This window comes from Anopheles nili, chromosome 2, assembly GCF_943737925.1.
Source record: "Anopheles nili chromosome 2, idAnoNiliSN_F5_01, whole genome shotgun sequence".
Taxonomy (NCBI): domain Eukaryota; kingdom Metazoa; phylum Arthropoda; class Insecta; order Diptera; family Culicidae; genus Anopheles; species Anopheles nili.
Window position 1 is genome coordinate 65,143,453 of NC_071291.1, and position 16,372 is coordinate 65,159,824.

Here is a 16,372-nt window from a genome sequence, read left to right on the forward strand (position 1 = left end):
TGAAAAAAAAAGCACAGACTTCTAACCCCACAACGAGGAAAAGCGATTTTGCCAGACGTTCGCATTCGCAACCAGAAGTATATGCTGCGGGGATGACTGTAACCATTAATATCCGGTTTCATTTATTTCCAAGTCGTTCCAGCTGCAATTTCAAAACAAACACCCCCTCTCTTTCTGGGTGTCTTATCTGAGCGGTGGGGGTGGGATTTTTTGTTGTCCCTCCCATCACCGGGCGGATAAAGCATAAAAACCCGCAAACCCGCATTTTAAGCCGTAAATTATATAGAACACACCTTTTTTCCATGGGTTCCAGGGGGGTTAGAAACCAAAAAACGGTGCCACCGAGAACGGAAGGGGGCACCATTAGAACGGTGCAAAAAGCGGTAGGCGTCTCGTGTCGATGTAACGGTTCTATGGGTGGCTCCCAGAGGGTGGGTTTGCCCTGTGAGCATAAATCAAAAAACGCACCCCTTCTGGCAGAAAAACATTGGTCGAGCATTTAGAAGCGAAACTATGGCGCGTTGTTGTTGAACAGGAACGGAATGTCACTTTCGTTACTTTCTGATTTTGATTGTTTTTTTAGCTGCGAGTGATAATCGAGCTATTGCGGCATATTTCTCAAATGGAGTATGAAAACTCGTACTAATTTTTGTATAAAGTAAGCACGGCCTTCACAAAGATAAGTATTATTCAGTATTTGGTTAACAAACTTTTGACATACGGTTGTAGTTAAAAAATATTTTTGGAAACAAAACTTCAGTTAAAAACAGTTTAATGATATCTATTTTTAACATTAAAATACGTTAGAGACATACATTTCAATACTATAGTCAATCAAGGGTATTAATCAATTCTGACTATAGCCCTGCAATAAGTTATAAATTATACATTACAAACTATCGAATTGTTTGTATACATTGTTTACCATTTCGAAATAATTAAATAATCAAATACTAAATTTAACTGTCGAACGAATTGCGCGTATAATAAAACCTCATAGCACACGGTACGTGATAAAACACCTAGATTTGTTTCTCTATGTTGTTGTTAGCACAACGTTCGAAGTTCACAAATTATAAATCAAGCCCGATCGAAACAAACCGCGCGCGCTCGTTCGCTGATGAAGGAAAACGCACCAATGGAAAAGGAAGAAAATGAAAGGGGAAAAATCGCTGATAACACCAAACATTAAATCCAAGCACAAACTCGAGTGGCCACTGGAACAGTAATAACATTGTAATGTTTTCATTACTGGTAAACATTTTACCTCCCCAAACCGGAGCCGTGCGAGCGTTTAACACACACACACGGCCATTTGTCACGAATGCATTTCCTTTTTTCGTGCCATCGAGAGCCGAACTTGAATAACTACCCCGTTCTACGTTGCTTCCCATGCTTGCAAAACGTGCGCTTGGAAACTAAACAGCAATCAGGTCTCCTCTAGGTTTATTTGTTTTTTTTTCTTCACCTTTTTTCCATCTAAACACCGCACGAACGTGCCAGGATGCAGGGAATGTGCGATTGAAAGGAACGTCGTTCGCACACAAGAAAATTTCTGGTAGCCAATTATAAGAATGACAAGATTTGTGGTGTCATTTTTGGTAGAAAATAATCTTCGAAAACAATTCGATGAGATAATACTTTTTCACACGAAACTTATTGTTTGTTTAATACACGATTTTATCTACCTCCACCTCTACTCACAACCAGTCCATCGCCAGGGGGTTGGTAGCATTACAAACAAACATCGAAAACCGGTCTCCAACGCTTGAAGTCAGCACTTTCGCGTTTACGCAACCGACTCTACCGGAAAGATAATGGGATCGTCGGTTTCCGCACCTCCTTTGACATCGCACGCCCGGTTTATGAACGAGTGTTTACAGAGCTAAGCAAACAAAAGGGCAGCACAGGAGCGGCGTATATTATTATTAAGCACCACCGACGAGGGCAGGCAGATATTATAACTCATATCGAACGCATGATTGCGATTAAAGAAGCGATCCGAATAAACCATAAAGCGAGCGCGCAAGGAAAAACACCCCCCCCACAGCCCAATGGGGGCGTGGAAATGCCATCGATTGGCTGATAAACGCCAGCAAAATGAGCATCGATGGTGCTTAATGAAGACAAAAAAAGGCCCTGCATCGCTCGCCACCGAGCGGGAATTATTTTTCAGCCATTATTGGGGTGATTGTTTTGTGCCACTCATGTCTCTGACTTATCGGAAACGGAAAGGAGCCACTTGCTATCGGTTCTTCGACAGGCAACGAGGCGTCGGAGCATACACATACAGCAATCACCATGCTTTCATGCGAGGGCATGAGATCATGCAGATTAATCACTGCATAAAGGAGCTATAAAGGAGCAGTAGTATTTGCCCGCGTCCCATCTTCTAGACACCGTTCGCGAGACGCTCCTTCAAACCATTTATCACAGGGCATTTAGGTCACGCGAGCTCCACGCGGGGAAACATCGGAAAAACGGAAGAAAACAAAGGCCATAAAAATCGAAAAAACAATCACATTTTGATGGAAATGTGTGACCATCTCGTGCGTGTGTATGTGTGTACGATACGGCATCCGTATGCTCTCCATCTAGTCAGGGTAAAGCATAGAGCTTGAAAGAAAATAAAGCAGGAAGCTAATATAATCTCGCGCACACACAAACACATACGCTAGAAAATGCATTAAACATCTACGCAAAAGAATCTAGGGCTGATGGAGCATCTCGGGTCGGTTTCGATTCTTTTTTCTTTTGTGCCTTCGCGCTTAACAGCGTTGTTTAATCGAGCCGAGAATAAATAGGCCACGACGAAACGATTCAAACGACCCCAGGAGGGGCCACACAGTTCGAGGAAGGGTCGACTGGAAACAACTGGAGGTCAGTGGCCCCATTCTCCATCTCCCATGGTAGCCCCCCCCCCTTCCCTCCTCCCCCACGCTTTTCACGGCCACCCCAAAAAACCAATACGGTTCGCGGTCGGTCGGCGTTATTAATATATATTTTATTTTCCCGCTCCGGTCGATAGGCGGACAAACGAGGGATCGATTCCGATTTCACGCTAGCCAACGCGCGATGAAGAAAACTCGCATCCACAGGTTTGCCTGATGGAAAAGGTGTGTTTTGGTGGAGGAATAAAAAGCGATGGCGAAAAGAAAAATAAGGGAAAAGTACGAGCAATTTCGATCGGATTACTGTGCTCAGCGGGAAAAGCCCTAACTACTCCCCAAGACATACGAAATGGACGAAACAAAGTACAATAAAAAATTTATATCACAAAGTAACAACACCGAAAGTTTCAAAAATGTATGAAAAACTTTATTAAAAAATTCATAAATGCCACAACAAAATTGTGAATTAACATGGAATATCCCTCGGCGGGTTTTTTTTTCCTGTCGTCATTTACATAGCGCCAGGCATGTTTTATTTATATGCTACTTTTTACCAACCCTGCATCAATTGTCGCCATTTGTAAAGGTAAAAATTGCAACAACAAACCAAACGAGAAACCACCAACCGTCCCAAAAGGAAGATGCTAAGTTCAGCTGCATGCGCTCCTTTAACCGGGTTGGGGGCCGCGTGAAAATGTTGCAAATGCCAGCGCGAGATGCTCTCTCTCTCTCTCTCTCTCGTACAATTTCAGCTTCGGCCGGGGTTTGCAAAGTCGTGCAGGTTGCGCGTACCACCCTGGGGGATGGCGGAGGGCAGGGAAAAGGGCGGAGAGTTAGCAAGTGGGTGCAAGATGAGCTTCCACTTTTACGTCATATCTCGTAGCAGCATCGGTTCAATCGTCGAGAGTAAAAAAGAGAAGCCGAAGCTGGGCGTGCGATGAGACTTTTCCCGGGTGGTTCGCGGGAAAACCAAGCAACCAAAACGGATGTAAATGGGGGTGATGGGTGGGCGGTAGATGGGTAAGTGTACGGGGATAGCGAAAAATCGAATCGAAGCCGAAGCTCACCGTACAGCACAAGGTTCAAGTACTAACCGCAACACACTCAATGTAGGCGCCGTTGATGTAGGCGCGATCGGGAAAGAGAAACGCACAGGTTTTTCCCCCCGGGGGTTGTGAGTGTAACAGAAGAGAGACAGTAGAAGATGAACAGCAGCTGAGTACGAGGGCAGTTAACGTTTTATTTGTAACTTCAAACGGAAACGCATTACTCCGCTTTCTAGCTCTCTCTCTTTCTCTCTTTTGTGCACCCTTTAGTTTTGTTCTGTTCTCCCATCCTGTGAACGGTTTTCTCACTCTCCGTCTCTCTCTGACTCTCTCATTTTCACTGCCCCGAGTTTTCCACATCCCTTCCTCCCCCACCCCACCTTCACCCCTGTGGTAACTTTTCTAACATCAGCAGGTTAGGAGTGGAAAGCCCTCTCATCCCAGTCCCAAAACATGACCGTGAGTTTTCCGCTGACGTCAAAGGAGAAAATAGCGTCGCAAATTCATACCAGACCAGGGTTGGAAAACAACGCCCGCTGACAAAACACGACGCGAACGGTACCGAGCGGGCAGTACGGCTCCTAAATGGGGCGTTTGTGGGTGATAAGTTCCACCATTCTCACCCTTCGGTGACCCACTCCCCCTACAGAACGGGCGCATGTGGCGCTTTGTACGTCACCACGAATGTTACATCCTCTCTCTCTCTCTCTCTCTCTTGCTCTCTCTGTCGTTGCTTAGTCTGACAGAAAACCGGCCTCGAGCGAAGGTTGAGTCGCGGGGTGATTTTCTCCTCGTTTTGCATACCCCACCGAAGTAGAGGATCGATCTTCGATTGCTAATGAAAATGACGGCCAACCTGTACGGGCTTTCAGCATGTCCACATCGAGCGAATGGAAACGAGAGAAAGAGAGAGAGAGAGAGAGCGAGAGCAAATTCGGAATGTCATTTCCACCCGGAGGGTACGATGGAATCAATTCAATTAGATCGAAAATGGTGCGACATCGGCGCATACCCGACCGTTTTGTCTTTTCTTTTCTAGGGGAACCAATTAACAACGGTGACGGCGAATATTTCAAGCCGGCATGAAGGAAGCACGGCTTCGTCTCGCTCGTTATCCATCTGACAGGGATTGAACTTGGCATAATTTGTGACACATCTGGGCCAAAAGCCGTCGTTTAGTGACGACGATTCGTTGGGTGTCTGCTCGTCAAATGCTAATTTCTTGGTGATTTATCGAGATAAATATATAGAAATATTCTAAACGATTTGAACGATATGCCCCAAAAAAACAATTTTTTGGAAGGAAAATCATAAGGACAATGCATATAATACTCAAAAAATTTGACAAACAGTGAATACATTTTCTTTATTCATTCCCAGCAACGGTTCTTATTTATGATGAAGTTGATAAATTAAACCAAACATTAAATCATTTTCGTATCATAGAAAACCCAAAATTCAGCTGCCATTTCGGGTTTACTCAATTGACAGCTCTTTGTTTATGTCGCGCTTTGTACACCAATTCACCTTTCGTCCTCTTGATTTTATCTGAACAAAACAAAGAGCCTTTGCATTAGCTCGTTGTACAATAACACCCAAAATATATTCACACCCAACATAAATGCCGTTAGATGCGGTTTTCCAAACGTGAACGTTGCTGAACGTTTCGCTGACAATGTACAAATGAGACGTACATTAACATTCGTGCATATGCAAAACCAACGCTGCCATCGAACAAGCACAAGCAACAGGAAGCACACGCTGACGGAGGAGAACAAAAAAGAGTCTACAGAGGGCGTGAAGGAGCGGGTATGAAAGTATGAGAGAGAACATTAGATTTTCCACCTGGGGTTGCAGTAAGCGCTCACACACGCACAAAAAAACACATCCATCCGTCTAATAATCTAGCGCCGTTTGGGTCTGGTTTGCCAAGAGGCCATTTTCGTGTGGCCATTTCTTCTGCCGGGGTTTTTTACGTTCTCTTGACGTTCGATACCATCGGTGGGCCGTTATTCGCGGTTGGGGCGTTTGGTGCTTCTTCTGTGCCGTTTCCCTTTCGGACGGTAACACAACAGAAACGGAAGACGGCCTAAAAGAACATTATACAGCACGAGCATTCCCAACCTCGCATGCTTCGAGCGGAAGAGCAGCATAAGAAGAACGGCGAAACAGCCCGGAAAACTTAGAGCAATGACTCATAAACCTTCACACTCACGCACACACTGGCACTCCTTTCCACGCACGCAGGTCTGGGGAACATTTTGAGAAACGAAACGCGTCCGTTCGCGCGGTGATGCGATCAAGCGCAACGGCCACCAATGTTCACCCTTCTCGAGCCCGCTGAAAGCACACCCTTGAAAGCAGGTTGGGGGGTAGATGCTGATGCGGAGAGCAGCCGACTGTGGAAGAAAAACAGCGAAAAGAAAACCCCAGAAGAAGCCCGGGGCTCGTGTACAAGGCAAACGGCAGAAACAAACATTCTCTCCCGTGGATTCGACCATCTTCCCGATCGCGCAAACTATCCGCCGTCTGTGGGGGAGCATATCCTCTGGGGAAGAGTGTATGCTGACCACCTATACACACAGAGACACAGAATTCTTATGTGCGGGAAAACGTGGGTTGTTCGTACGGCACATGGCACATTCAGGCGCACCTGGGCACCGCGTTCGAGGGTTGGCAGAAGAACGAGCCTCTGGGAAACCACCGAAAGGGGGGAAAACCAAACAAACACACACATATCAACATGCTCTAACACACCAACCATGCAGTGACGGACGGCTTGTTGCTCCACATCAAACGGAAGACCTATCCGTGGATACAATTTTTTGCTTTTCCTTTTGCACCCCGCGCTTCAGAGGAGGTCGAAGGAAATTGATAGATGAAAATGTTATTATACAAATTTTCCCACCCTCCCCGGTGAGGGTGTGTCAGTGTGAGCATTTGCTTTGCGTCAGGTTTATGCTGATTCTTTTTCTTTTTTTGACAGCATAAAAGAAGCCAACAAAGCCCTTTGATCGTTATCCTTATCCCACCCTTGGCAGCGTGCGTGTGGGTGTGTGTGTTTTTATCAAATCGACCCAACGACAGACAACCTAATCGAATGGATTCGAAAATGTAGGTCGGGACGCCGCACGCAAGGGGTGTGATTTATATTTCGGTGACGCGCGGGCTCTTGGGAAAGCGGGAGCAGGGTTCTGCTGCTCTCTGCACCGGGGGTTGCACCCGATGACGATGCGTGCGGATGATGCAACAACATCTGGGTCGGAGTTGTCGTCCCATTTCCCGTATGTGCTGGGCAGGAGTAGAAGCCGCAGCTGGCGCTGTCCGAGCTATTTGAATTTATGCTTTTGCACGATAATTTTCGAAGCAGCAGGAAGGGTTTCGATTTTACCAAAAAAAAAACCTCCCAAAACAAGATTTTATATACCATACTTTTTATGTTTATTGAGCGTTATAAGAGCGTAATTGTAAATCAGTTGTTTACTTAATTTCAATAGGACTTTCTATGCTGAAAGGTGTCTCGTGCAGCTGTTATAAATCATATTAAATATAAAAACGGGCACATTGAGCCATAGGCGACACACCAATTAGATGAAGCTTCTCTAGCACACATGGGCATCGCAGGATGATGCAAAATAATCTGTCGTAGCAATAAGGCGAACACATATGGTCCTCTAGAGCGATTATGACACATTTTTTGAACCGTCTTAAATTAGACACAATCCCGTAAAACATTTTTTTCTCTCTCTCTCGTGCAATCCTCCTGACAGAGCGTGAATGGATTAGCGCGAAACAGTGCCGTGGATTTCAAAGCCAGACCAGTCCGGATGTGCGTAGACACACGCCGGCGTTTAAATACAACTTTACGCGCGTATGTGATTCATCCGATTTATTTTGGGCTTTATTCCCGTTGCCCTATTTGGGACCCGATAAATCCCGCGTTCACAGGTTGCCCACGGGTGTGGCGGTTTTTACTGCTTCTCCTTCGAACCTAACGGAGTGTGGTGCCGGCTCAGGACGCCTAAAAACGGTAACCTCCCACCCGGAGACGATGGAATGGCCACAGATCAATGCCACTACCGCCGCTTCACGACGATGTGGCGTGGAAATATGCCCTCGTGACCGCTTTTCGGTGTGTCTATACCCCGTCGTGTGTGGCGCTTCTAAATCGCACGGCGCCAAGAGGGTTGGATGCGCTTATTTTCACACGCAAAGAAAATCCATTTTCGCGGATGGGAACAAGGGAATATAACCGCTACTTCTCTGAGCGTAATGAGATAACATCACGGCAGTAAAATCACAATCTGATCAAGGTGTACAAGTTCAAGCAATTTAAAATTGATTGGTTAGTGATTCAAACAAAAATGACACAGGTTCTTCATTACATCAAGTAATTTGAACTGTCTTCTGTGGCATGACCTAACTTTATGAACCTTTAGGATGTTTTTGGCTTGGTCAGATTTTTTTTTTAATTTTTAGTGACATCCATAAATACAATGATGTAGTTAAATATATGTTGCAGCAATAACTTCCAATATTAAACTGCTTAAATAAGCACAATTCGTGCAATTTGTCTGCATTTTGAAAACAAACGAAATTAAATTGCGAAAAAATGTATTTACCTGTATATTTGGTTGCTTCCGAAACTACAACACCGGGCTATCTGTTGCGCTTGCCGCGAAGGACCATGGTTTTGAATTGCAGATTTTTCCGTCACCCGAGCCGAACGATACGGAGCTGAGTGGTGCATGAGCGGTGTTACTTTCCACGGTGTTGTCGGGCGTGAGGTTTTCCCCCGATGTAACCCATCATTTTCAACTGCTTTCACATAAGCGGGCTGCGGCTGAGCCGGGATGGGACGGTTTTCGCATACTACTGGTCCGACGAGCGAACGTTTCGGCGCAACAGTGTTTCTCGCCGTTCGAGAGCCAACAATGCATTTCATTTTTCGCTTTGATAACGGTCATTTGGAGCGAGTGATGGATGGGGTTCGTTACCACAACTGAGGGTCCGGAAAATGCATTTTCCAACTGCGGCTTAAACGGTGTCCATATCTCGGTGTTTTGCGGAGCCAGTTGCTTGCTTCTCTTTTTCGCCTGTCTCTTCTTTCGACGTCATTAGATGTTAAAATAATTGCTGAGGCGCGACAGACCGGACAGGGTGTTTTGTCGGTCCGTTGTCAACCGATTTCGTTCCTGGGTTTTGGGAGCCAGCTTGATTCACACCTTTCGCTCCACACGCTCCTCAGGGCAGTAGCACACACACGCGCACACCCACACCCACGAGAATACTTCAACCCACGCACGCGGAATACGCTCGAAATGCAGTTATAAAACCCCTAAAGAACGCACACCCTGCTCTAGAAGGCAGCCAGGTGGAAAGCAATTTAGTTTCTTAGCGAGTGCATCTTCGCTGGCGTGTCTCACATTTACGCATCGTTTCCCACCTATTCTCATCCCTACTCCATCCGGCGCGATCGGAAAATGCACATTTCGCTTAAGGACCCGTGGACAAAGTGCACTAGGACGAGATGAGGCTGTCACATATCCACACCAGCGAGTTGGTTGTTTTTTTCTTCTTTTTCGCCAAAGCAAACAAGACAATCGGCGGGAGAAAAACTCCGCGTATCGATCCGGAGGAAAACTCGTCCCTAGCCCTAGAGCAAGGGAACACGACAGAGCGAAAAGGGCTCAACGTTTAGCATCTTTCGTGCTCTTTCCCTCACGTTACGCCAAGAGCCAAAATCCAAGTGAGATGAACTGGCTCCTTTCTGCCTAGCTCTCGCTCACTCGCTCACCCTTTCTCGCTTTCCCTCTCTTTCTCTCTCTTTCCTTCATCACTTGCTGTTCTCTCGTGAGGCCTCAAAAACCTCCGATGATCTCACGCACACTAGCACCGTAAACACCGCGGCGCGGTTGGATTCTGCTTTTCTGCAGCCTGCCTGTGCTTTGCTGCTGCTGCTTGACCATCCACACGAGTACGTGTGTGTGCTGGCGTGTACGTGTGCATGCGTTTTCGATGGGGAAGGTAATCTTTTCTCCAACGGAAAACAGCACTCCCCCCGACACTCGACTGCGCGCGTGTGTGCCTGTGTGAGTGCGGGCAAGCAGCTCCCTTTTCTGGGGAAGAAAAAATCGGCCCCGTTGCTCGCAGCAACGAAACACGGCGACTACTCGATTGCCTTGACGGGGACACCACCGAAGAATAGGTCCAGGACGTGGCCCAGCAGGCTACGTTTCGATTTTCAGTTTCGTAGCCATTCCTCATACACTAATGTCGATTTTCCCAGCAGGATATGCTTAATCGTTATGCACTAGAAAAGCGAGACTGACGGCTTGTGCGGCGGTGGCGGCATTTGGTTCCATTTATGGGCACCGCAAAACCGTCTCGGCCTGATTCCGCACCAACGGAGCCTCGCGTACACATGCATACGTAAGCACACAAAACTCGCGCACACACACGTTCACAAACGTACACATCGCTTTTCTTTGCGGGCGGGCCGTCCTGGGCCAGGCTCGCAGCGCCTCTTGAAAAGGGCTTGGTTAAGATGATTTGTATGCCCGCAGTTTTCCCCAAAACAGCCAACGGGGCTTCCTGCGGGGTGAAAATATCACACTAGCGCCACATCAACCATGAATGACCAACAGAAAGGAAACCATGAATGGAGAAGGATGAGAGTGAGTGCGCGAATCCACACCGAACACACGGGCACATCACACACAACGCACGAGTGAGGACAGAACTGCAAGCTGGGAGACCCCAAAAAAGCCACCGATTTGTGCACACGCCTGCCCCGGGGAACACCACGAAAACACCGATTTTGGTCGCCCGGCCCAAAAAGTCAGCCACGCAGCCGATAAAATATCGTTCACATACGGAAACTCACGCACTATCACCGTTTTTATTCACCGTGAAGGGAAAAAGGCTCTCAAAATACCCGCGGCGACACGAGCTGCTCCGCAAAAGTAGACATTTTGTTTTCACCGATCCCGAGCAAATGTTGCCTTCTTGCTTTCACACGGCTTGCTACCTCGGCGCTAACCAACACACATGAGCAATCTGACAGCAGATGGCACACTGGCACCGTGCATTACGTGTTTCAAACCTTACAGATAATTACCGACGACATATTCTGTTTAAAATAAAAATTTTACATTTTGAAATATTTTTACAGGATTGCAATAAGCCGAAGTACACTTTTTGGGCACCTCTTTCGACTAAGAAAAAGCGATTTAACAGCATCGCAATTTAAATGTCCAACCCAATGCCAGCTGTGTGCTGTCTTTTTTCAAATTGACAGCTTTCGCTGTCACGTGTCACGATGGGCACTGTCAAAACTTAAATTAAAATTTAAATTATATTATTCAACTATAATTATACTTATCAAAAATTGTAATAAAATAAAATTGTAGTTTTATTAGATGAAATTATATTTACTGTCGTATGATATGATTTAAAGGCGAACGTTTAATATAAATAGATATTGAGACAGAAGAGCACATGTTAGAACAATAATAGGTTAATTTGCTATTTTTAAATATAATATATAAAATATACAGGAACTTTATTATTATTTATTAATTAAACATACTATTGTAAAATAATTATTGTTTGCAGATAAAAATAGCAACATTTATCACATTTAAACACCGTAACATAAATACAAGCATAACAAGACAAAATTATTGCTATTAGCCTTTTATTTGATGCTTTATTCTCAAGCTTGATATTTGAAAAAAAATATGCTGGATTAAAAAATTAAGTTAGAAAACTTATTAATTCAAAAAGGTTTTTGGCTACAAACAATTGAATTTTAATTATAATTATCTATTATGTTTTGCTATAAAATATCAAATATATGTCTTTCCAACAATATAAACCAACCATGTTTTTATAACTAGATTCTATATTTTAGAAGAACAGATAAAATTACCATTACTTAAAGTACCAATTTCAAATTATGAAAGTATATGCCACAATAGACATGTGATACTTGAGTGATATTCCTGGTAATTGCATATCCTCTTCTAATTGATTCTCAAATGCGCGCAAAAAGGAGTGAAACTTTTTTAGGCAATATAGTGCTTTTCAAGTAACATGCATCCCGCGAACCTTCGCGCGGGCCGTCATCGCGATAATCAACCCTTATCCTATTCTCGAGAGTGATGCTACTCTCTAAAAAAATCTCTCTCGCATGCTAAACGCATTCGCTCTTTCTCGCGCTTTATACTGCTCATAACAACGGCAACATTATTTGACCGTGGTCGTGGTTGCGGTCGGTGTTGTGGATCGTCTCGGTTTCCGCCGTAGTGTAGTTTGATTAGCTAGAGTTCAAGTATGATAACCGATCCCCGCTAGTTCTAACCGATCGCCAGCCGCGTGGCGTTTATCGAAGTGCAATAAAACACCTGCCTAGATGGAGGCGCAATAGGTTTCAACGTATCATACGGATATCGCATAGGAAACGGGTCCATAAAGGGCTTCCATATGGTGCACCGTTTCCACCGGCACCGATGCACGGTGCACCAATAGGCAACCGACCGAACGGGTCTCAGGGCCAATAGGCGCGTATGTTGTGGCTTCCCCAAGGTGATCCGGCTTTGTGCCGACGGAAGTGTAGACTCTGCCACGCTTTAGGCGTGACACACTCAAGAACGTCTCCTAAGGAAACGAACGGTTCCATATTCTACGCCGTCAACGAGAACTAGTTTCTAAAACGCGCCTGTTCTGTGTATAGGGAACTGCCTGATAAGCGCGTAGTGCCAATAGACGCGCCGTGCGAAACACTTCTGTACTTACAATCGTACGAAAAACAACCGATCGGCTGGTGCGATCCTAATTCTCTCAACAGAAAGTGTGTGAACAGTGAACATAATAAGATCGCCCCTTGGGAGCATGTGGCATATTCAAATAGACGGTTAATAATTGACGGTCGCCGGTATGTCGCAAATTGACCAACACAGGAGCACGTCTACGACGGCGTTTGGTGGAGTCCGAACTTCAACCAGATTTTTGCCGGTTACATTCGAAAACGATGAGGTAATTGTCAGTGAGCGGAAAACAACCTACGCCCATCGCGGCGTTGCTTTTTCAGTAATCGCAGCTCGGGTAGAAAGTGATAAAAAAACCCCACGCTAAACCGCTTATCAGTGGAACGGTTTTTATCAATTGGCTGTTTGAACCGATTTTTATTACGAAAAGGTCAATGCTATACTCGGTCAGGGCTGCCGTAATTGAGGCTTATCGCACAGTGCCATCTCGAGTATAAAACAAAAAAATACACAATCGGTCTTTAGTGCTTAGCCTTTTTATGAGTAATGCGCAATCATGGGAGGGATTGGGGCTTTAAATTAATCAATGCAATGAATTAATAATATAACAAATATCCGCTCAAAAAAGAGTTCAAAAGGGAAATGTGAACGAAATAAATTCAATTTCTATAATAATAGAAATTAGTACTGTGAATAGAAACTGTGTTTCTCAAAACAGATGCCCTGAATGTCCTGTGGTATTCCCAAGACTGAATTTTCCATGTGTAAAGGTAAATGATTTATAAAACTTGTTCAACGAACTGCACCGTAGGATAGGAACACAGCGTAAACAGTATTAACAATTGAGCAAACATTGCAATGGCACGTGTGTGATCGATACTTGGAATGTTTGATCGGGTTGATTTTCACATTCACTACAATTGTGTGTTAAGCGAATAGGAGTTGTTGAGACAAATAATAGCAATTTCACCTCATTTCTTTGCCCCATTTTTCGACAGCCTAAATACGAGGCATCATCCCCAACCCACCAGAGTTTCCACACCCTCCGTCGGCAATGTCTCGCCCAGCTTACCCTCTTCGAAGATCCCGACTTTCCCGCGACGGACGCGTCCATTGCAATGAGCAAAATTTCAACCGTCCGATGGCGACGCCCTGCAGAAATTACGCCCTCAGCCAGGTTCTTTGTCGATGGTGCAAGCCGACTAGACATCTGCCAGGGAGCACTTAACGATTGCTGGCTGTTAACGGCCGCGACCAACCTAACATCCCACCCGTGGCTGTTCAAGCGCGTCCTTCCAGAGGACAACGAGCTGACGGGTGATCGGTACGCGGGGATTTGCCACTTCCGGTTCTGGGAGTTCGGCCAGTGGGTCGATGTGGTGATTGACGATCGACTTCCGACGGATGCCGCGGGGAAACTTCTGTTCGGAAGATCCGCGAATGAGGACGAATTCTGGAGTGCTCTGTTGGAGAAGGCTTACGCCAAGTTCTACGGATCGTACGGGGCGCTGGACGGTGGGACAGCACGTGAGGCTATGCAGGATCTCACCGGGGGATTGACCGAGTTTTACCAACCCAAAAAGATGACCGACAGGGTGGAACACCTTTGGGACGTTTTGTGCGGTGGGTTCGAACAGGGTTCGTTATTCGCGTGCAATCTCAAGGTAGGTTAAGTCCACAAATCTGCATGATACCGGAAGTTACAACAGGTTTCTTTGCAGAGTGATCCAACAGGGCAGAACGTGTCCACGAAAGACGGGCTGCTGCGAGGACATTCATACTCCATCACCAAGGTGCACACCGTGCCAGGAATGCAGCAGGACGGTGCCCACGTTCGATTGCTACGCATCCGCAATCCTTGGGGCACCGGTGTCGAGTGGAATGGCCGGTGGAGTGATAAGTCCCGTGAGTGGAAAGCCCTCCATTCGGCGGATCGAAAGCGCATCGGACTTACGATCGAAAACGACGGTGAGTTTTGGATAGAGTTGAGCGATTTCATGGCACACTTCGATCGGTTGGAAGTTTGTCATCTCTCACCGGACATGCACAGTGTTGAGGACGAAACGGCCACGCCAACTCCAAACCGGTACCGTTGGGAAGTGAGTGCACTGGATGGTCAGTGGATCAGCGATACTACAGCGGGAGGAAACGTTTCGTACTTGGACACGTTCCCTCTGAACCCGCAGTACACGATCCATGTGCAGGAAGGAACTAGCGGCTCGGGTGCCGTCATTGCCCTGATGCAGAAGTACCGCCGGGTGGACGCATTGCCAAGTCTCACGATCGGGTTCCTCGTGTACCGTGTGACGCGTGAGGATCTCCGACAGAAACCGGTCCCGAAAGAGTTTTTCCAGCAGCATGATCACGCGATCGTTGGTGGGTCTATTTTCATCAATGCACGTGAGATCAGCTGCAGGTTGACGCTCGATCCTGGCTTGTACTTGATCATACCGTCTACGTTTGAACCACGTGAGGAAGGCGAGTACTTGCTGAGGATCTTCACAGCACGTGGCAACACCTTGTGCGAAAATGATGCAATTTTGTGCTTCGGCACACTCGATGATCGACTCACTGAGCAGTGTCAGGGTCAGTTCTACGAAACCCCACGCTGGGCGTTGCTCGCGAACACTTTCTACAACCATGCCGGTCCGACGGAACTGATAGACTTCATCCAGCTCCAGGACATCCTGTGGCAGCAGTTCTTTGATCAACGTAAAATCGCCACCAGCAGTGAGCGATCGGGACCGAAAGATAAGCGTACAGCTGGATCTTCGTCTCTACGGAAGTTCTACTCGTGTCTGCTTCAATTGTGCGCCTGCTTCTGGATGCGATCGGTCACACGGAAGGATCATCGAGAGGAACGAACCCTGCGAGGAAGTGAATCACGCCAAAACGAGCTGGAACGGATCGTGCTGCTCGTGACGAGCCGCATTGCCGACGGAAAGGACACTCTAGGATATGAGCAGTTCCGCACCATCGCTCGTGATGTCTACCAGTGGGAAACGGTGTTCCGATTGTACGACACCGACGGTAGTGGCACGCTAGATCGCCGTGAACTTCGACAGGCTCTTCGATCGTCCGGTTTTAACATCAACAATCGGATATTGTGTAAGCTGCACCGGTTGGTGGTAGAGCTAAACCAGCCGCAGATTGAACTAATAGATTATGTGCTCTGTGCGGCTGAGTGCCGCCATGCGATAGGTAAGACGATGTGTCAATCACCGTAACAATCAACCGAAATGACCATGTATACTTCTCAATTCCAGACGTCTTGCATAAGGAAGCCTAGACAAGGTTTGCTGTCTAATGCGACCAGATACCGATCGGGCAACATTATGTACGGCATTCTATGTTGCTCTTATACGATTAGTATTGGCAAATAAATCGAACATAGCAATCAATGTGAATAAAACAATAGCGAGTGTTTTAATAAAATAATAAAATCTTGTTATCAATCCTCTCATATACAACAAGAAAAATGGCTAAAGAATTGGAATCTCTCAGTTAGTATTTCGCATTTGAAAACTTTTTCTAGAGATTACCTAACCACGAAGGGACATAGAATTTTCTAACGAAATGTTGGTATTGTAAGGTATTTTTTGTGATACTATCATCAAAAAAACATCTGACCTCAAGACGAATACACGGAATTATTTTACCTACC

At 46.0% G+C, this 16,372-nt stretch overlaps 1 protein-coding gene across 1 annotated transcript; it reads left to right on the forward strand.

The window, feature by feature from the left end:
• Positions 1-12,877: 12,877 nt before the first annotated feature.
• On the forward strand, positions 12,878-16,106 carry LOC128728363 (calpain-B-like). The gene is made up of 4 exons (XM_053821988.1): positions 12,878-12,976; positions 13,707-14,372; positions 14,430-15,909; positions 15,975-16,106. The coding sequence occupies exons 1-4, from the start codon at positions 12,878-12,880 to the stop codon at positions 15,995-15,997; spliced, it is 2,268 nt and encodes a 755-aa protein (XP_053677963.1). The 3' UTR covers positions 15,998-16,106.
• The last annotated feature ends 266 nt before the right edge of the window (positions 16,107-16,372 follow it).

What these genes read in the sequence shown, in the direction of transcription:
- LOC128728363 (XM_053821988.1), top strand. Translation starts at nt 12,878, where the DNA reads ATGTCGCAAATTGACCAACACAGGAGCACGTCTACGACGGCGTTTGGT. An exon ending in TTACATTCGAAAACGATGAG is followed by an intron (nt 12,977 to 13,706) that starts GTAATTGTCAGT and finishes ATTTTTCGACAG; the next exon opens with CCTAAATACGAGGCATCATC. An exon ending in TGAGTGCCGCCATGCGATAG is followed by an intron (nt 15,910 to 15,974) that starts GTAAGACGATGT and finishes TCTCAATTCCAG; the next exon opens with ACGTCTTGCATAAGGAAGCC.